Raw genomic sequence first — 22,194 nt, 5'->3', positions numbered from 1 at the left:
CTGCTTGAAGCCAGCAGCAGTGGTCTTGGGTCAGTCACAGCTCTCTCAGAGCTCTCTCAGTCCCACCCTCCTCACAGGGTGATTGTGGTGAGGATAATAATAACACACTTTGTAAACCACTCTGAGTAGACATTAAGTTGTCCTGAAGGGTGGTATATAAATTGAATGTTGTTGTTGTTATTGAATATATGTAAGTTAGGAATCCGTTCAGAGCTGGTGCCGCACAATCTATCAACTATTTAAAAATGACAGGTTTATCGCCGTTTTTGTATGATCTTTTGAGTGTTTCCTCCCTCCTGGTTTATTGGGCATTTTAATAGGTTTGGTGGTATATTATTTATGATTGTTGTTCTTTGATGTGGCGTCCTTAAGAGGAGGAAGACCCGACAAGCGTGCTGGAGAGATGCTCTCGGAAAGCCAGGCTCAGGAAACGGCACCAAAAGAGATGGTGCTGTTTAGGTTTCAGAGGCAATTCTGAAGGCAGAGATTTGCTAACTGCCTTGAAATATTTAGAAGGTTGTGACAAAGAGGATGGAGAACCATGGTTCCTTCTTGGGAAAGACAAAGCGCCAATGATGGCTATTCCAGGAGAGCTGATTTAGAGTTAACATTAGGAAGAGCAATAGGCGTTATTTAGTATGCTGTTGCCTTGATTTATGACGTCTTTTTTAAAGTAGGTTGGGATTTTTAATGGAAAAATCTTGGCATATAGCCTAGCCTTCCCTTCCACCCCAAGCTTGTGGAAAGTGGGCAATAGGGTTGCCTGCTGCCTGGAGACAGAAAAGTCACGTCCCTTTGGGTGGAACAACACGAGACGAATGGCACATGAATGCACTTATATGTGTTTCCCTGTTGCACTCCTGTCCACTCACACAGCACGGCCACACTGCACGCATCCCCATGTTCATTCTGGTTTGGGCTGGCACGGGTTTCTTCAGCATACCTCCATGACACGGGATGCTAACCCACCATGCACCTCCACTTTGCCAAGCATCCCTTTTCCCTCTTTCACTCCCATCTGTCCCCATCCGTCCCCACCCTTTCTCCTGGTTGGGAAGCAGAAGCAGACAAAAGTGGCCGCTCTGCAGTGGCGAATTGCTGATGCTGCCCGCAGGCACTCACAGTCACCACGACGATTACACACACAGCCCGTGAGTGCACGGACTAAGACGACAGGATATGTGCTCACCTTGGGGGAAATGGACACAGGTGGGTAGGAGCAGATATGATTATATTCACTCGCATAGACACGTGTAATTCGTCTCTTGTGGTTTGGCCCTTTGATGGAGGCTTATTTATCAGGTGATGTTATTTACCTCCATCCCTTGAAAAGCATCATTTCCGCACATGAACCCTCGATTAAAGGGCCACGTTACTTTTCTCCTGGCCTATTGGCAACCCTTGGTGACATACTAAAAAAATGGCTGCAGGATACCATCAGTTTTTTAATATAACCCAGTGACCAACCAGTGTCATGGTACTTGGTAGTTCTGTAGGAAGCTTAGGAAGTTCACCTTTTGCAATGACTAGCAGCGAAACCCTCAAGCTTTATTTACTTCCTTTATACACTGCATTTTTCCCCAGTGGGGACCCCAAGTGGCTTACACTTAACACGCCTCTCACCTGCTTCATCCTAACAACAACCCTGTGAGGGGTATATTAGGTTGATAGTGTGAGACCCAGCAAGCCTCCATGGCAAAATGGGAATTTGAACCTGGTTTTCCCAGATCCTAGCCTGACATTGCAGTCACCAACAAAGAAAGGTACTGGAGCTCAAGGCTGCCTGAAGTTTGCATCGCCTAAACTACAAGTCTGAGTCTTCAAAGAGTTTGTTTTCATTACAGGGATATTTGTTGGTGGGGAGAGAAACAAGATGTCCCCTTTTGTATTTTTATGTAACACATTTCTTTTGCTTTTATATAGCAACAAATATACCAAAGGTAACCAGTTCTGATTTTAGTGTATGTGCTGCTTACAGCAAGCAAACTAAATGTAACTAAGGAGAAATGTAATTGGGGCAGAAAATGGGGGTGGAGGAGGCTATAAGAACTTATGTAAAAATGGAGGCAGGACAGAGCGGAGTGAGTGGCGAAAAGGCTGTGGGGGAGAAGGGGAAAGGGGGGGGGTTCCATTGTACAGCCGACCATCTTCAGACCTCACCGCTGGACCTTCCTGCCGTCCCCTCCCAGTACAGCCTGGTGAAGCCCTTCTCCAGTTTTGTTCCCAGAGTCAGTAGAGTTGGCTAGAATGTTTGCTTGCATGGCAGAACAGAGTTGCCACTTAGGAATTAAATGCACAAGATGCCTTTTGCTTTAGTCAAGAAACAGACACTCTTTATTTATAAGGGACTCCATACTGGGTAGGAAAGAATGGAGATAGCATTCTAAACACTCTGTCGAGGGTGAGAGAGAGGGAGTGTCGGCCCAAAGGAAGTTTCCCCGAGAGAACAATCTTGACCCCAAAGGTTCAGACAACAGAGCAGGAGAAAGGGAGGCTGCTCAGAGACCAGACCTATAGAATCTCTCTATAGGAGACATCTTACGCAGGGATTCTCAAGTGTATGGAGACACAATGTTAGCTGGGAGGCATAGTTTTTCACCTCGATTTCACCTCTCTACACCAGGGCGGTTTAAAAAGACAGAGCCGGCGGAGATCGCTCCTCAAAGGGTTTGTTAATTTCGTCTTCACCTCCCCCCTCCCCGAAGGCTCTGTCAATTTCAACTCCCCTTCTGGGAGGCGAAATCCACTGGCTCTGTCTCATGTAGAGAGGTGAAATTGACAGAGCCTTCAGCTCTGTCTTTTTAAACTATGCTTCCTGGCTTACATTGCGCCTCCCTACACTTGAGCATCTCCGTGTAAGATGCCTCGTGTATCTCTCTGGCTCTATAGACATCTCTGAAGTCTCAGCCACACATTCCTTCATTTCTAACAAGAAGATACTTTGAACGAGGGCAAAGCTGGGAGTTTGCAGGGTGGGGTGGGGTGGGGTGGGGGGCGGAATCAGCAGAAATGGTTGCTGCCTCTTTGGAACAGACTTGGGTCTTCAGAAGCATATGGCTGGAAACATCCCAGCATCACATTAGTCATATCTAGAGACTTTTTTGTTAAAAAAAATAGCCCCACTACTCATATATAAAATTGTAGCAATTTTTCCAATTCTCCCCCTTCTCAGGACTTGGGAGAGCCTGAGATAAGTGCTGGAACTGAGTACTGGGGGTCCCATTACCCCAAAAAAGCCCTTTCTAGGGACACTTGAACTCCCGCTAGTTGAGACTTGATTTATTGACAACCGGTTTGATAGTCCATCAGTGTCCAATAGGAATGCTTCACTGCATTCCTTCCTAACTGTGCTGTACAACACACTTGGCTTTTTATTTATTTTATTTATGTCATTTATAGTCCGCCTTTCTCACTGAGACTCAAGGCAGATTACATACCGTGAGATTAGTACAGTCGACATCAAGGACAATTCCATACAGTATCCAATACAGAGTTGAAGAAATGCTGAAACAGAACATAATCAGTTCTAGGACTGACATTCGACAACATGAAGTACAGGTAGTATAGAGCATAGAGTGGAGCATAACTGCTCCACTCAGAAAGCGATTGATTAAATGGACAATTAGATCACTCACAAATCATATACATTGTTCAAAAACCAATGTTTTGTTTCAATACATTCCCTAGCATCTGGTGTTCATCTAAGCAGTCCATAATGACACTAATGGCCGTGGATCACTTTGAATCGGCAGTATCTTTGCGTATGTGCAGTTTTGGAAAACCTGATGCAAACCAGTTTGGTGGGTGTTAGCAGCTGTTTTGCCCAAACTGAAGAGGACTGAGTGATGAACTTGCATTAGATCGGCACCTTCAAGCACAGTAATTCAACTACAAACACATTTGCAGCAAAATTTGCACCATATTATATCCCTTCTTTTTAGTTTGTTTTCAAAAATTTTATTTTATTTTAACAGGTTAAGTACATGTTATATTGAACAAATTCGCCAAGTTCATTGCAAGTTAAGAAAATCCATTGACATAACTTCTAGCAACACAATGATGTAAATACAATAAAATCTATATGTAGATGCATAATTAGAATAATCACAGGCAGTATATATTGTTATAGTATAACTTTTCATAATAAAGTTTTAACTATTTAAAGAGAAAACTGGTGTTGCTTATGTAACTTTTAAAATTGTATATATAAGATTCACCGCACAATCCGCAGCGGGAACGAGAGCCGAAAGCACTCAGGGAGGTGACTAGGAGTTACGCCCATGTATCTCAGACTTACGCTGGCATAACCCTCCCCCCTAAGACAGCACAGCAGCCTGGTGCCGCTCCATCTTGGCCCTCCATCAGCACCAGGCTGCGGTGGCCGGGCACAGGAGTGAGTGTCAGCATACCAGGGGCGGGGTGTGCCAGTTAGTCACCTCCCTAGGCATTTGGGGCATGGGAATGCTCCCTGCAGTGGTGGAAAGTTATGCCATGAAAAACGACAGCGTAGCCCATAGATGCCCATTGTATGGGAAAAGTTGGGGGGAAACCCTTGTGCCTAGCCCCGCCCAAGCGTCCCAGAGGAACACAGGGTGCCAACTACCATGGGGACCAATCTGCTCATGCCCTCGTGAAGGCCGAGCCCCTCCCCACACCAAATCAGCTCCCTGGTCACCCTATATAACCTCTGGCCGGGAAACCCATGACCCCAGGCCAGTAGGGAGGCAGTCGGAGGCTCTGCCCAAGAGGCCCTTGCTGTGGGGACTTGGAGTGCAAGGCAGAGGAGAGTGCTCGCGGGAGCTCAGCGCAAGAGTGCTCGGGGGGACACGTGTGGGAGGAGAGCCACATCCAGAATGTCTGACTGACAAGTACTACCCAAGTCTCCTTGCAGGTTACCTGTCTCCCGAGTCCTGGTTCAGGAAGGGGCGAGGGTGCACCGACAGGTAAGAAGGCGGTGGGGGGGCAGCTGGCCCAGCTTGTTTGTTCTCACTGGGCTCCCCTCTCCCCTCACCCGTGTCCCCCCAAGTGCCGGTCTCAGTGGTTGAGCCTTGTTGGGAGGGGTTGCAGCCGCTGCCCGTGAGCTGGCATGGCCCAGGTGTGCCATAGAGGCAGCCAGCCAGGGAGCCTTGCCCAGCACAGCTGTTTGGGGGGAGGGCCCTGAGCAGCCCGTGGCAGGGCTCCGCTCAGACCCCCTTGGCCACTTCCTGCAAGCAGGCCATCTTCAAGAAAATGTAGACCGTAGTCCCAGAATCCAAGGGGAGGGGAGAGGGCACTGCTGCAGGCTGGGGAGACTCCGGCAACTCCCCCATGGTGGCAGGGGCATGACCCCTTGTCTGTCTCCCTCACAGGATCGGGACGCCAAGCAGCCATGGGAGCGGAACAGCCAGATGCAGACAACACGCACCAACCTGCCAGAGGGGCATCCCCCATCTGGTTGCCAGCAGCACCACTCACGATGAAGCGGCAGCTGCTGCCCCTGCCCTTGGGACCCCCCCTCCCAGGACATGGCAGACATGCCTGGGGTTAACATGAGGTCCAGCCCCTTGCTGCACACGTGTCTGTTTCCCTTGCAGGCAGTTTGCCGCCCATCAGGGAGGCCAAGGAACATAGTTGTTCCAGCCCCCAGTAATCCTTCCCAGCTGCCCTCTGAGCCCTGCCCACAGAGCTGTTCCTTGGGCAGCCCACGATTCGATCCCGTTCCTGAGACAGCAGCGTGAGGAATGGCCCTCGTGGATCTGACCGCTGTGCAAGCAGGAGCAGCTCCCTACCTGGGCGAGAGAAGTTGGCAACATGCGTCCAGACGTTCCTCTTTACTTTGGCTCTTCAATAAAGTCTGTGTCAAACAACAGATCCCTCCCTCCCCGTCTGTTTGCCTGTGCATGACAGCAGTTCCCCCCGCCCACCGCTCACTTACATGTTGGGCTGCCCTTTCACACACCCCAGAGGATGATCTCTGGCGGTGAGGCAGTGAGGTGGGCGCCACGGGTGCCGTGGGGCCAGAGGGGGCGCCGGAGGGGTTGCCAGGGGCGGAGGCGCGCGCCAAGGAGCTGGCGTGCCTGGCCCGCAGCTGCTGCTGCAGCTGGCGAGCCCAGCGCAGCCGCCACTGCCACACGCCTCCAGCTGGGTGCAGCAGCTGCGGGCCAGGCACGGCAGGTGGCCAGGGCGGCGTGCGGAGTGCGGGCAGCCTCCTTGCACCGCCCCAGCCACCCGCCAGCCAATGGCCCTGGCTTTGCTGCGTGATGATGTCATCATGTGGTGACATCATCATGCAGTATGGGGAGGGTGCGCTTGCTGCGCGCACATGCATGGGATGGTGGCCGCAGGCGCCAGAAACCCTGGCGCCAGCCGTGTTCCTGTCATTCGTTTCAGCAGCCACTCCCTGCTTCCCTCTAAGGGGCTGCCTCTCCAAGGCTTGGGAGGTGATTCGGAGTGCTGTGGGCTGCAGGTGGGACCCTTGCCAGGTCCCACTGCCTTTCCAGTCTTGCTTTTCAAGTAGGGGGTGCACGTCTCTCAGAGCGGTGGCAGGGGGGCAGGGGGCGGGCAGTTTGCAAACAAGTGGTGCTTCAGCTGCCAGTCTGGCCCTTGTCAGGAATGAGGGCTGGGCAAGCCAGTGGGCAGGTGCCCTGTCTGCACCTTCAGTGAACCCACGGGGCAGGGTTCCTCTTGAGGCAGGTGACTCTGTTGGGGTACGGCAAGCCTGATCGTAGGGGTCTTTCTGCCCTGTGCACCTGCTCCCTGGCATTGGCAGCTGGTAACCTCAAATGTGGCCCAGCCCCTGGACTGGCTACGCCTTTCCCTGCCACTCAGCGCTGTCAACGGCAGCCGCTCTGCAATTGGCGGATTCTGCTGGCTTTGCTGGAACAACTGGGATGCATTCTCTCCTGGACACACCTTGCCGGGCTTGGCTGCTAGTGCAGCTCTCCGGCCAAAGTCCTTCGGGAACAGAGGAGCAGAGCCACAGTTGCGCAGGTGCTGGTGGCCAGGCAGCCCTCAGGGTTGTGCTGCCCATTGGATTTTATTTTTGCTTAAATCAGCTTTTTAATTTAGCATATAGCAAAAAAAAGAGCTGCTTTTCCTGGACGTTGGAAGTAGGGGTTTTCATTCTCTGTGCTGAACTTTATCTGCTACCATAATATCCCGAGCTGTATTGTGCCTAGCTTGGAAAGGGTTTATTTTGCTTCCACTTCTGAGTGATGTGCATTTTAGTAGCTATTAGCAGAAGATGTATAAGCACTGTCCATATTGTTTGTCTTTGGTATATCTGAGTAGTGTTGATTTAACTCATAAGAAAATGGTATATCCTTTTATCTTCTGGATATAACATTTAATCAAAATGTTGCCCTTTTGTATAATATTGCACATAAACATGCTGGAGTCTTTCCAGAGTTAAATATCATCTCATATAGCACCAGGGCTTTTTTCCTGGGAAAACAGGTGGTGGAACTCACTGGGTACCATACGCACGTGTGCTTTGTGTGCACGCTCCCAGGACCTTCCGGGAAGTGATGTCATCATGCAGGCCATGGCTGCCCCAGGAGCGCTCATGCAATCCACAGAGGGCCCGATTTGGGCCCAAATCGGCCAGGATGCACCACTGCCGCATGGGAGAGCACTCTCCTGCCTGGCAGGCCGATTTGGGCCCAATCTGGGCTGTTTCGGGCCATTTTTGGCCCATTTTGGCCAAATTGGGGCCCAAATTGGCCTGGAACAGACTGCTGCTGGGTGGGGGGACCCTCCTCCACCAAAATTGCCAAAAGGGCTCTGATTGGGCCTGAATCAGCCTGGAACGGGCCACTGTCACATGGGGGAACCCTCGTCCGCCGAGCAGCAACCTGATCCTGGCCATTTTGGGCCCGATTTGGGCCAAAACGGGCCCAAAATGACCGAAAAGGGCCTGAAACGGCCCGGATCAGGCCCAAATTGGCCTGGAATGGGCTGCTGCCAGGCGGGCAAACCCTCCCCCACCTGGTAGTAGTCCAATCCTGGCCGTTTTGGGTCCATTTCAGCTATTTGGGGCCAAAACGGGCCCAAAATGGCCGAATATCCATGTCATGTGGGTATGTTCAAGAGGTGCCAGAACGCTGTTCCATTGTGTTCCGGCTGAAAAAAAAAGCCCTGTATCGCACTTTTAAGACAATTCTCTTTATTAGTGTGTGGAGAAGTAAAAGGTGTGTTTCTCCATTTAAAGAAGCAAAATGTGGAATCTACTGATTCATGCAAATTCTAGAAGTTGCATCCCAAATCTCATTATATCTCATACTGAACCAGGCAATAGAATTCGGATCAAAAAATCCACACAGGGAGGCCAGGGACAGATTGGTGGTGGTGGCGGCGGTGGTGGCCATCGTGGGTGTTTCCCAGGTTTGCAGAACAATATGAAATGTTAAAAAATACATTAGGGGTTAGAAAATCTGCAAAATCATTAAAGCAACATCTGCTTCTTTAAGGAAATTGCACCACTGAGGGCTCATGAGACTCTCAGTGCAATCCTAAATAGAGTTACTCCAATCTACAGCCATTGAAATCCATTGACTTAGACTGGCATAACTCTTCTTAGGATTGCACTGTATGTTGTGGGATGCTCGTGGCCATTTTGAGAGTTGTTAAGCAACTCCCACCTAACATTGCTGAGGATTCCAAGCTTCAGTTTGTCTCAGTGTGACAGACAGACAAAAAATGTAAAAGATAAGTGTGAAGGCAAGTAAAACGGGGAGGGGGAGTAAAAAATGGAAAGTAGGAGGGGAAAAGAAAAAAGTGGGTAGTAGGTAGGTGGGTGGGGAGGTAGAGAAGGAGAGAGGTTGCAGGCAGTGCCTGGGGAATGGGGAACTGCGATTTGCCCCAACTGCAAGTCCTTGTGGCTCCCCCACTTGTATGTCCTAATATTTTGTGTTTTTTATTCTATCACGGTTCTTGACCGGCTGAGATTCTATATTACCCTCTTGGTACCTACCTTTTGGGGGTTTTTTTACCTTGTTTTACTGTATTTTATGCCAATAAAAGGTTTATGATATGATGATGATGATGATGATGATGATGATGATAAGGTAATTGATGCTATTTGCAACCCTTTTCTCGAATTGTTTTAATTCTCTTGTAAATTGTTGTTTGATACCTGCAGTGTTTATCCAGTGTTGAACCTGGAGGTATTGAAACCAAAGGATTATGAGAGCTGGGAATTTGGTAGTTTTTTCTTGTTCAATATCAAGTCGACATGCTTGTAAACTGAGGTTAAGTGCTTCAGTGTCAGAATCAGAATAATGTAAGATCCCAAATTTAGAAGGCCTTGATCCATCACTGATGGAAAGTATCTAATGTCCACCCTATGGACTCAGGTTTCTGTGAACCTGGGGAAGAATATATGAGAGAAGGTGCTGCTTCAGGCTTATTCTTTGTTGGAAGAGGAGGATCCAGTGCTGTCCCTTTCTTCAGGTTTCAGAGGGGGACAAACTAAAGAGTTAGAAAGGTCGGGGCACTCTGTTTACTGCTCTGACTATCCCTTTGATATGCAGATTGCTATTCTCAGGATTTCCTCCTCCTGACTTCCTCCCACTCCCTCCTTCACTTCTCCCTCCTGCAATCCATGTCCATCCTTAGACTAGATAGGTAGTTAGGATTTGTCTCTCCTCCTTTCCTAATCAGAGTATGGAGTTCCTGCAATAAAGAACTCTTATTTCTTTTCTAAATACAAACCAAGTGTATGCTTTTATTATTTTCGTTCCTGCACACACACCAGCCAGCAGAACCAGCTCACAACCACCTATTTCCATGTTTCTTCTACTAAATGATAGACTCTGCTAATGGCCTACACATGGAATCCTTTAATTAGGTTTCTGGGGCCAACATATGATTTATTTATCATTCTTCCCATGTTGTATAAGAATTCAAGGTAATAATCAGTATCTTGCAGTAGGTACAGAAGTCAGAGACTGCTTACGAAGTGGGTCACTGCTGTCATGTTCAAGGTCTCCACAGGCCTGCTGGACATCCCCAGGAGAAGCGTCTTCTGGTAGTTCCTCCATCCTAAAGGGTCTTTCCCCTAAGAGGAGGAACCACTTGAAGGTGGAGGAAATCTCCCCTTAGGCTGGAGGCAGGATTCAGCCTTTGTGCAGTGGAATGGTCGGGTATGAGCCTGTATGCATATATGTATGAATGTCGTTACTTCATTCATAGCACACCTTTCTTGTGAAGACCCAAGGTGGATTACAGCAAAAAATAATGAAGGACAACAGAATTGACACACTTAGAGAATATTGCGCTATACAAACACAGTTAAGCAGGAATTACAAGATTGGGGAACAATGCAGCGAGCTTTATATTTGCATACAATAATGCAGGAGTGCTAGATTACAAAATTAGAGAACAATGCAGTGAGTGCAGCATAATATATACAATTAAGACTGCCTCAAATACTGCAGCCTTGTCCACCTCATACAAATGTACAGCGAGGCAACTGCCGTGCTCCAGTATGTGGAATTCTTCTCTTTTTCCTTTGCAGTACATAAACCCCGGACGGGTTTTGCCACAGAAGGTTGGTTCATCGGCTTTGTCAGCGCCATCGTCCTCTTGGTCCTGGTTCTGGTACTTCTCTGCTTCATCAAGCGCAGCAAGGGTGGCAAGTACTCGGGTGAGGTGCCCCCAGCCCCACCCTAGCATCTCGCAGCAGACCCCCGTGGGCTTCCCCCCCAGGCTATTATAATTTATCAGTTATATAGCACTTTTTAGCGTGCCTGGTGTCGTTCGTCCTCACAACAATCCTGTGAGGTAGGTTGTTACCATTCCCATTTTACAGAAGAAGACTGACCCTAAAGAGACTTGAGAAGTTGTTGATGTTCATCTAGTGCAGACCACAGTCGAGCTAGAAGTTGAACCTGGGTTTTAAAGGTTGATAATTTTGAGTGCCAACAGAGAAAATGGTTTCAAAAAACACTGCCTGCAGTGCAATGAGATTCTGGGTTCAGTGTTTGATTTGCTGGATTGTCCTGGCTAATCCTGAACTCGGGTTGAAATGGATCGGTTGAGAGCTCCTCTATCACATGTTTTCATCTTACACCCAGAACTACAAGTCCCAGGTGCCTTGCAAGGAACTCATGACAATTAAAGCTGTCAGACACTGGTTAACTTTCTTTATTTTGGGTATGTGTGTATTGCTACCTTGCCATTGCAAGATTATAAGGAGGTCCATGCTGAGGAACAATAGTGGGGTTTTGCCATTCACAAAATATGATAGAGTCATATTTTTTTTTGTACAGGGAATGCGCTATAGTCTCTGCCCAAGAGGTCTGAGTGCTTCCAAAAACCTGTTTGGCCTGAGATGTTAGCAAGTAATCATGTCTGTCGTAGGCCTCTATTGTGCCATCTTCAACTCTCCTAAATGCTAGCCTCCATCTTCAGGCCCAGGTGCTTTAGCCCCCTTTCTGGAAACCATCCAGCTTCTCAGGCTCCAGCGGTTGAAGGTAGCTCCTTAGTATTCCCTTCTGATCCCAACCTTCCTATGGTCCCTGCTCCCGAAGAGAAAGCCACACACCTCAACTGCCTAATCAGCAGTGAAGACACGTAGCTTCCCCTTCTGAAGATACCATCAGGCACTATCTTCACCCTCCCTCCAGTTCCAAAAGGTCCCTGCCTCCTAACGCTTTCTTCTAGTGTGACATGTGTTCTTTTCTATTCTAGTAAAAGACAAGGAAGACACACAGGTGGATTCTGAGGCCAGGCCCATGAAGGATGAGACTTTTGGGGAATACAGGTAGGTACAAAGTAAAGAAGCAGAGATGTCTTTCCCAAAGCCTGATGGCCAATGGACAGGACTGGACTAGGTTGTGATAAAATCAGGGCTTTTTTTCAGCAGGACCATGGTGGAACGGAGTTCCGGAACCTCTTGAAAATGGTCACATGGCTGGTGGCCCCGCCCCCTGATCTCCAGACAGAGGGGAGTTGAGATTGCCCTCCAGCGGAGGGCAATCTCAACTCCCCCCTGTCTGGAGATCAGGGGGCGGGGCCACCAGCCTTGTGACCATTTTCTCCGAGGGCAACCCACTGAGTTCCACCACCTCTTTCTCCAGAAAAAAAGCCCTGCTGATACCGAATGCTTGTACTGAAGCTTTTCTTTGTATGTACCGTCTTGTGTATTAAATAGTCTTCTGCCATCTGGGTTCAGCGAGTGAGGAACTGGGACAAGAGTCCAGCTATAGAATGAGGATTGAGAGCAAAGCCCTTTCTCAAAGTCTTGTGTACAACATGTTGTGCTTTGAACAGCTAGTTGGTTGGGAGGAAGATGGGTCTGGAAGCAGGAGCTGAGTTTTTAAAATCTGTGAAACAACCTCAGTCTAACTCCTCCTTAGTGCACACATTTCTGCTTTTTGTCTTCTGCTGGATGCCCTTATAAATCCGATTTCAGTTGTCTTTCTTTTTCCTCTTTTTTCTTGCTTCGCTTATGCAGATCCTTGGAGAGGTAAGAGAGCAAGGAACATATTCTGGGGCTGAGGAGGGGCTGGCGGCAGTGGGGCGCTCACCCTCTTGCCTATCTTTCTCAGTATTCAGCATTACAGTTTATAATTGATCCATAAATGCTGAGAAAGAACCAGCCTTTCCCAGGAGTAACTGAAAGGAAGAAGGGACAAAGATTTGAATGGATATTTAGTCCTGAGAAACCTCAGAAGCACTTTAGCAGCCCACATGGAACTGCAAATATACTTAAAGTTTTTTGAAGTCATTATGTATCATGTCTGGAAAAAAAGCAGAGAAGACTGGGATGCGCTAGGTAAACTACAACATTGTCTTGACCGTCCATTAAAAGTGAGTGAAAAATAACAGCAGTTTTAGAGGTCTGGCAGGGAACTTAGCTGTTGCTCCCCTAATAATATATTTAGTAAGAGTCAGGGCTTTTTTTCAGCTGGAACGCGGTGGAACGGAGTTCCAGAACCTCTTGAAAATGGTCACATGGCTGGTGGCCCCGCCCCCTGGTCGCCAGTCTCACAGACTCAAACCCTGGTTTTCCTCAGTGAATGCTGGTTTCGCTTTCTTCTCTCTAACCCAGAAGGGCTATTGCTGGGGGACAAGCCAGGATGAGGCCAACCACAATCTAAAACTGTGTTTAACAAAACAGCTTCAGATTCTGACCATTTCCTGGTTTTATAGTCCATAATGGAGAGGCTTGGCTTGAGTAACCATGCAAACCCTAATTAAACCATAGTTTTATGTGAAATTTGAACTGAACTGCTGTGGAGAGGGTGAGGGGGGCATGCGTACAGCTAGTGTTCTCTTTTCCGTTCTAGAGAGCAGATTTTTTAAAAGTTTTGAATTTTGGAGTTGAACCACCTCCAGCGTCTGGAAAATCTGGAACCTGTGGCCAGTTTAATATTAATTGAAATGAATACCAACCCCCACCCCAGCCTCACCCTGCTTTGAAGTTTGGTCAGAATCTGTGATGAACAACAACTTTTTAAAATTGTGGGCAAGACATTTGTCCATCTCAAAAGTGAAATTTGGGGGAAGTATAGATAAGCTGTGCCCAAGCCTGCCAAGTGTTGTCTTGACAGCCCACCTAAATGAGGATGCATTCACACCCTTGAGGGCACAGCACCGGTGGGTCCCTGTTCGCCCCATAATCCTTGGCACAGGCATACACACATGTGTGTGTATGCAATCCTGGGAGAGAAAGAGAAGCAAGGTACAATGGGAGAATCGTTCTATTAATAATTATAGATCCTAACATGTTTTGCTTCCCACCCTGATTGAGGTGGGCATTTGGAGAGCTTGCTGACAAAGCTACAAGCAAAACATGCAAGGATCTAAATTATTCTCCCATTGCACTTTTCTTCTTTTTCTTTTCCTGGACATTACATTGGTGCACCCCCCCCCCTCTTCCTTGTGTATGCCATCATGAGAAGCGCTTAGGGTGTGTGATTTGACCTTCACATTGATCTTCCTTCCTTCTTGTCTCTTGTTGTCCTCCTTGAAGTTCGTCCATGCTTAGAATTAGGTAACGACCAGCATTCTTCCTGCAGCCTTCCATCCTGGGCTCCTTTCCTCCTGAGCTGCCTTCCCCGTGTGCCACAGCTCTGGCCTCTCGGCTGCCTCCACCTGTGTCTTGCGGTGGGGGGCCTTCAGGAAGCACTGCCCTTGGCATGTTTTTCTTTTTGCTCTGAGCAGTGAACATGAACGGGACTGCTGCAGCTTTGCCAAAACTGGGGATAGGAAGCCCCAGAGCACCACAAGGATCACCAGAACCAAAGCCTCCTGCCTCCTGTGTGTCACAGGCATCTCACACCCTCGCACAGCCAGCCACCCTCTGCTCCTCGCTTCATCATGTACTTGTGCACATTTCTGTCTGATGTCAGCTCCATAATATGCATGCTGTTCCGCAACTGGGCATTCGTTTGAAACCAGCTCCCTTTAGCTGACATGCTCTTGAGCCCCGGCCTTGCGTTCTGCAATTCCACACAAACACAGAAAAGCTGCAGAACTCTGCATTTTGAGAATCTAGGCTTTTAAGAGCATATTTCTAGCCTCTGTGGCTAGTCTGTGGCCAAAGCCACTGTGAAATAGCCAGAAAAGTAGATGGATTTCTAGTGATCAGGGAGATTTACAGTGCAATCCTAAACAGAGTTACTCCAGTCTACGTCCATTGAAATCAATGAGCTTAGACTGGAGTAACTTTGCTTAGGATTGTACTGTTAGTGTTTTGAGTAGGAGAAAAAAGGCATCTTTGCAAATTAGCTTGATTTGCATAATTCGTCCAAGTTGCAAATTTCAACCATTCTTGGCATGGAATTTGGACACCCTTGATTCAAAATATGAATTTTTTAAAATGCAAAAGCAGTGGGAACTCCAGCAGACACCTGGATCTGATGATACTTGCTCCTTTCTATGATCCTGTATGTGAACAAGTCTGGGATTGGGGGGGTTTTTTGGGGGAGGGGGTTATACAGCCTCCCTTGCAGGCCTGTTTTCCAATCCTTTCTGCCCCGTTACACTGCCTTGGGTGCCTTCCTTGGAGTGTGGTGTCAAACAAACTTTCCACGTGCCTTGTATGAATGTGTTTCTTTCACTTTTTGCATCTGCTGCTGTGCTAAGATTTTAATCATACGTGTTTGCTAGGACGGTCTGTTTTCTGATGTCGATTTCCACTGTCACCTGTGCATGTGTTCTTGGGGTGTATCCTTGCGTACACTATTTTTGTGCATGTCTCATTGCTGCTAACACATCTGGGATACTCAAGCCTTTTGCTGTCGTGCTTGTTTGTACTTCTGTATGGCCTCAGTGATTATAGAGGTGCCTTCCCTGAATTTTCGGTTTCATTTGTTTTTAAAGCAAACTGTATCTCTTCATGTTGTAAAGATACAATGAACACATGTGCAGGCAGGCAGGCAAGGATGTCATTTGGAGGAGGGCAAAGAGCTGTTCCAGTTGGCAGCAGAGGGTAGGACGCGAAGCAATGGGCTAAAACTACATGCACAACGGTACCGACTGGATATTAGGAAAAACTTTTTCACCGTCAGAGTAGTTCAAAAGTGGAATCAGCTGCCTAGGGAGGTGGTGAGCTCCCATTCACTGGCAGTTTTCAAGAAGAGGTTGGATGAATACTTGTCAGAGATGCTTTAGGCTGATCCTGCACTGGGCAGGGGGTTGGACTAGATGGTCTGTATGGCCCCTTCCAACTCTATGATTCTATGATTCTATGATCTGCCTGTGTCCTCAGACAGAGGCTGACTTGCTCCCCGTTGTCCCATTTTTCTTGCCAGGGAGTGCAAAGGAGTGGAGCTGAGTTACAAACAGCTGGAGCATTTCACATTTATTTATGAAACAAGGAATTTTAAAATTATTTAGTACATTACTGAAGCGCATTGCTTGGGTGAAGTCTCACTAAAAATCATTTACAAGCCGTGGAATGGGATACAGTCATATCTAGAAATCCCGCAGGTTTCAGTGGGAGTTAGTTGGGATTAACATTTGCAGAATCGGGCCCTTGTATTTTAGATGTGTGGTGTTTTGCATGAATCTCCACAGGGTCCTCTTTCCAAAGAGCATGTGAAGGCTACCCATCCTGCAACATTCCTGGCTAAGATCCTGGGGAAGGCCAGTGCTTGTTCCCCCAGCCGAGCACACGACACTTATTTGAGTCACATGGGCGGACATTGTGCCGGCGTCATGCTACAGCTGTTTCAGTTTCCCTGTGTGCATGAGCCCGTGCTATTGCAAATGATTACTATTTCACAGTGATTGTGCAATACACAATACGTGCAGCTCTTTCACTTAAAGCCAATCTGCTGGCCCCCAGTGAGACCGAGAGTCAGAACACACGAGACAAAATACCTAGATTCAATTCGTGTTCTCTTACCTAAAGGTTTGCCGGGAAGTGTAGGCGTCCTTGCAGCTTAACGTTTAGCATTTACAGAGCAGCGAGGAGGGAAGTGCAGGCGTGGGGCGCCTTTCCTCCCACTCTCAAGGTGCATCACGGCATTTTCCCTTCCCCTCACCCGGCCTGGCTCTGCTGAGCGACGCCTGGCTGCACCGGGAGACTTTAAGCTGCAAGGACCCCCACACATCCCTCTCTGCTGCTCTGTAAATGCTAAACTTTAAGCTTCAAGGACGCCTACACTTCCCGACAAACCTTCAGGTAAGAGAACACGAGTTGAACCTAGGTATTTCATCTTGTGTGTTTTGACTGTAAGAGGTTGCTTCTGGATGCCTCTGGCCAGGGAGGCTCTCTTGTTGATCATGGCTGACCCAGGATGGTTTGGGGCCTGAGGTGAACAAACAGCTCCCTCCTCCCATCTACTGACATGGGGGGCGGGCGGTTCTTCAGGAAGTGCTCCGGCGTAAGTCCTGTTGATCTCGGATCAACAGGACTCTCGGGCAAGATGGCACCTCAGGTGCTCAGAGCACATATCTTCACTCTGCTCTCTTCACAACACCCAAAATCCACTGCTTGAGGCAGTCACTTCAGCTTGTGCCAACACAAGACCACCTCCGCGTGTGACCCAGATACTGCTGTGGCTTCCCTTGCAAGCTATTCCCGTCATTTATGAGGCCCTTTTGTACAGGGCAAACGGGTCAACTTGCTCTTTGTATGGTCCTCTACCACCAGATTCACTCTGATATTTGCACTTCCTTTGTGCACTGCCCCAGACATTTTGGGGCTCGAGGTCTCTCTTGGGTAGTGAAACGTACACATTGGCTAGCCTTCTTGCTCTCTCTCTCACTGCAGTGATAATGAAGAGAAGCCTTTTACAAGCAGCCAGCCCTCCTTGAACGGTGACATCAAAGCCCTCGGAAGCGACGACAGCTTGGCGGATTATGGGGGAAGCGTGGACGTCCAGTTCAACGAGGACGGTTCCTTCATCGGCCAGTACAGCGGTCAAAAAGGAAAAGAAGGGGGTGGAAACGACAGCTCGGGGGCTACCAGCCCCACTAATGCGGCTGCTGCCCTGGAGTAAGAGGGGCATTTCCCCAAAAGATGCCTCCCAATACAGGGGGGGAGAGGGTTTCCCTCTGAATTATTTGGGGGAGCAAAGAGGTTAAAAAAACACCCCTCACCTAGGGAAATAAAACAATTTCCTCATTCGAAAATCATCTCCCTTAAATGGAAATGGTAATTGGGGCGGATTCAGCCCTTTGTTTACTAGCTCCAAAACCAGGGAGGGTTGTAAAATCAGGGGATTTCCCAAATTATCCACCCCACCCTGAGAAAAGTTGGTCTCTCATTTCAATCTTCCCCCACAAATGATGTCCATATAAGTGTATGGCAGGGAAGGAGGTGCAGCGTTCGATCAATTGGGTGGGCTTCTGTAAATGAACGTGCGGGTGGGTGGGGGCCTCAGGGTTCATTATTGCCAAAAGAACTGATGCTCCCTTCCCAAGCCCTAGCCATGTTTATTATTTGTAAATGTTGGGAACGGGAGTGCGTTTGCTGTCGCTGTAAAGCCACGTCTTCCCTCCAGCCCAGGAAAGGCGATGGAGCAGGAGATGGGATAGTAGGAGCTGTGAGATGTTGGAGGCTTTCCCTGCCTCTGGGAGAGAACAGATTTCTCATGGGCTACATGGAAGAGTTAGGAGCCATGGCTGGGAAAGGGAATGAATTTCCGTGGGTTGGAAAGTCAAAGGCCCTGTGGGTTATTTGAGTATGTGGTGTGCCCACCTCTCCTTGTGGGTGATGCTGCCCGAGATCTCCTAACATCTCCAGCTGAATCTCATAAGCCCTGCAACCCACACTCCCTCAATCTGCCAATCCTTGTGCCCTCTTTGCTCTGTTTTCAGACTATGCCTTGTCCAAGAGGCAGCTTTCTTGGAACAGTGGTTTTCAAACTTTCTACAGTCAGGGAATCGTTCCATTTTGTCTGCTAAGGAACTCCTGCCTGTCTGCCACGGAACTTGTACATTGCAGCACAATCTGGGATGTAGTCTAGAACTCAGGTCCTGTGGGGCATTGGCCATGCTGGCTTGCTGGGCCTTACAGCTGGCATGCAGGGACTGGGCACACGCTGGCCCACCCGCAACACTACCCTGCAGTTAGTTGTACATTGAAGGGGGAGATGGACAACCTGCAACACGGTTTGAAAACCACTGCCGATATGATGTTCCCTTCTGGTGCTGAATTTCCCTCTTGGGGTTCCCTCTTTTCTCTCCTGTCTTTGGGGTGCCACATTATTTCATGTCTCTCTTTCTTACAATGACCAAAATCTAGGATTCCTTCCGCTGGGCCTAATGTCCACCACTTCACAAACACATGCCTCCTTCCCCCCATGCCTTCCTCCCCAAAGAGACTCCCTGCTTCTTGAATGCATCTCACGCAGCTGCCTTGCGACACACTCTGTCTTTCAAAAGTGGCCTCTTGTTCACCGAATTGACCCCCCCCCCCATATCCACCTCCATCCGGTATAATATTTTTTCTCTCTCGCTTGTCAGGGATGAAATAGATCCTTGGTTTTTTTGCATAAAAAGTTTTGAAAAAAATAATAAAAAAGTACTGATGTTTTGAGCACCCTACACAAAATAAACCCTGCCTTCTCCCTCGGTCTGTAAATATTTCAAACCCTTGTGCTCGAGTTTGTTTTAGATGTCTTAGGACTGGTGTTTTGAAGTCTTCTGGTTGGTCTATTTAGGTGGCTTGGATTTAAAAAAAAATGAAAAAAAAAACATTTTAAAAGGTCTCCTTCCTCTTGATCTGTGATGCCCCCCCTGCCCCCCCCCCAGCCTTCCTGCCCTGTGTATTCTCTTTTGTCAGGTCTGTTGCTATCTACCTTTCTCTCTCGATGGCTTTTTTATATATATATATATGTATATATAAACAGAATTATAAAACGGTAAATAAATGCTGAAATTGGAGATTGCTTGGAGTGGTGATAGACAAACTGCAGTTGGGATGAGCAATATGATGTCTGCCTGCGAATGCAAAGCGAGGTTCTGAAAACAAAATTTGGCTTCCTTCTGGCTAAATACCTAACCATTGTCCTGAGATTGCCCAGCATCCATGATCGCTACTCATCCTCAAGAAGCCGTGAGGGTTTTTGATTGTTATATAAACTTTCTCCCATCTCTGGCTCCTTTGCACACGAGACAGCATGACTGCAAGAAGAGCTGGGTATTCTCAAGGCCATGATCAAGACGGGTCCGCTCATTCCTGGTAACAGATTCCAGAAGATAGTGATGGGTTGTCGATCACCTTGTTCTTGGGATCTCTTTTGTGGACTCGCAGAAATAAGAACATAAATACAGCCATGTTGGATCAGAACAGGAATCTTATCTAGTCCAACATCCCATCTGAGGGTGTAACTGCACGCATCAGGTCACAGGTGTGCAACCAGTCTCACAGCCAGATGTGTGCCAGGGGAGCTCATCTTTAAAAGCATCCATTCACTTGGAACTGTAAAGGAGGGAGAAGGAGCTTCCAGATTCCCTCTCACCTGGTTTTTCACTGGCATGGAAGCTCATCCCCCTTCACAGTGTTACCAGAATTGGTCTCCTTGCAAGTAAGAGAAATTTGTGCGGGAATTAGCTAGCAAGGAAGACAGCTGTGCAAAAGGCTGGTAACTACAGGATCTTGTTCACCAATGTTTATGGGGTCCCTTCCAAAATAGCAAATGAGGCTGATGCTTAAGTTCAAATAACAATCTTTTATTAGAAAAGAAAAATGCATGCACATACACACAGAAGTGCAGGGGGAAATGGTTACACACACACAATCAAGGACAGGAGATCTCATCACGGAAGGAGGGAAAGGAATGTGTTAAGTGGGGATGACTCTGCGAGACCTTTGTTGCGCTGGATTCCTTAGGAGCTGGGGAGCCTGTAAATCCAAGTCACCGCTGATCACTCCACGTTCCTATGCAGCATGCCATTCATGCCTGTGAGCCAAGCTACAAGTGACGCCTGACACAGGTTGGACACTTGTCAGCTTCCCTCAAGTTTTGATGGGAAATGTAGGCATCCTGGTCTTGCAGCTGTAATGGAGAGCCAAGCTGTATAACCAGGGCGCCTACATTTCCCATCCAAACTTGAGGGAAGCTGACAAGTGTCCAACCTGTGTCAGGCGTCACTTGTAGCTTGGCTCTGAGTCTCCCGGGCGGGACTCAGCAACTGTTAGCTGGAAGTCCTTTGGCTGCAATACAAGCTGCCATTTTAAATCCAGAGGCCTGGTGACATTTAATATCACACACAGCCATGTTGAAATGGCCATTAAAGATGGCGGAGGCCGGGCCAACTGCTTACAACAGTGTCAAGTGAATGAGCTCTTTTAAAGGTGAGTTCCCCAATGTATGTTTAACCACAAGTCTGGTTGCATACCCAACACGTGTCACACATATTGTGTAGTTTGGCTCTCACACAGTGGCCATAGAGGCTGAGGCCTTCCCCTGAAGTTGCCTTCTGGCCCTGATCTCAGAGGCTGACTGCCTTTAGCCATCGTGGCTAGCCGACGTGCTGCCCACGCTCACTCTTCCACTTGTACACTCTGGAACTGCTGTGTCTGAGGACGTCGGAAGGAAGTTTGGGGTGGTACCAGGTGTTCTTCTGCCTTCCGGCTGACCCCTCCTGCCGTCTTGGGCCTATCCCTTAGGAATTCTTGTGTATTCTTTTACAAATGCAGTGCTGATAGGAGGAACCTTTAATACTTTCCTCCCCTGCAGGTTTCTCAAAGCTGCCTGCCCTCAAGTGGTTTTTACCCCAGCTGTGGAAAACTTGCAGACACCTACAGTTTTCCCTCAGTGTGGCTTAAAGGAGCTCAAGGATTTTTTTTTCTAGTGAGAAAATGGGGGCAGGAAAGGGTTAAAGTCTCCTCCTCCCATCCATGCTACTCTCCTCCTTGAAAAAGCAATCCTGACAGGTAAATGTGCAAAAGAAAAAAAAAGCAGTGTAGAATAAACATGAAAGAAAGGTGTTGTTGAACCTCCATCAGGTGGTAAATTTGTGTCTGTGCAGGTAGGGTCATTGTTCGTATGATGGAATGCTCCTCCGTTAAAAAACCCCTCACACATAGAAAACTACCACATCAGGGGTAAGGCTGGGCTAGAGCAAACACAGCTACATGTTTGCCATAGAGTTTGGTTTGATCCTCAGTCCCTCAACACACTGTGAAGCATAAACTGGAACAGACGCATGGGCGCTCTGGAAGCTCCAAAAAACTAGAGTGGGGACTCTTCTGTCTCTTCTCCGTGGCGGCTCATAGCTCCTAAGGGAGACCTGCTTCCTACTTTGCTAACGGGGGTGGGGGGTGGACACAGGACTGCACATTATAATCAGTTTAATTGGCAGCGTAATCAAGTCCAGCTTTAATCATAGATTCCTGTTTGCCCTTGATTAATAGGGAGCCTGAAGGGCATACAAAAACACAGGCTTTCCCCCGGTGCCGCATCTGATGCAACCGAAACATAAAGATGCCTTTTCCAAAATCATTGCCAGTACAGCTTTCAAATCTGGATCTTCTCAGCTATATTGATTGGATTAGAACTTCTTCATGTGGAAGTCATGGGGCTCAGCTGTGCTTTTGTAAGAGGGAGGGACTATTCTGTTTTCCAGGGCCATGAATGGATTAAAAAAGTGTTTACAGATGCTGTTTCGTTCTAACAATGAGTGGTACTTTTTTTCTACCAAATTTAAAATGATATCTCACTTTATTTATTTATTTGATATCATTAATAGTCTGCCTTTCTCACTGAGACTCAAGGCAGATTACCTGGTGTGAGATTTAGAGACACGATA

At 48.0% G+C, this 22,194-nt stretch overlaps 1 protein-coding gene across 1 annotated transcript in view; it reads left to right on the top strand.

Moving 5' to 3' along the window:
- L1CAM (L1 cell adhesion molecule) overlaps positions 1–19,323 on the top strand; it is a 97,863-nt gene extending 78,540 nt beyond the window's left edge. The window contains exons 24-26 of the mRNA XM_055003450.1: positions 10,496–10,624; positions 11,671–11,743; positions 17,207–19,323. Coding sequence (XP_054859425.1) covers positions 10,496–10,624; positions 11,671–11,743; positions 17,207–17,435 — 431 coding nt within the window. The 3' untranslated portion in view covers positions 17,436–19,323. The remainder of the gene's footprint in view (positions 1–10,495; positions 10,625–11,670; positions 11,744–17,206) is intronic.
- Positions 19,324–22,194: the final 2,871 nt, after the last annotated feature.

This window comes from Eublepharis macularius, chromosome 19, assembly GCF_028583425.1.
Source record: "Eublepharis macularius isolate TG4126 chromosome 19, MPM_Emac_v1.0, whole genome shotgun sequence".
Lineage (NCBI taxonomy): Eukaryota > Metazoa > Chordata > Lepidosauria > Squamata > Eublepharidae > Eublepharis > Eublepharis macularius.
Note: the sequence above shows the minus strand (reverse complement) of the source record. Positions and strands in the feature narration are given on the sequence as shown.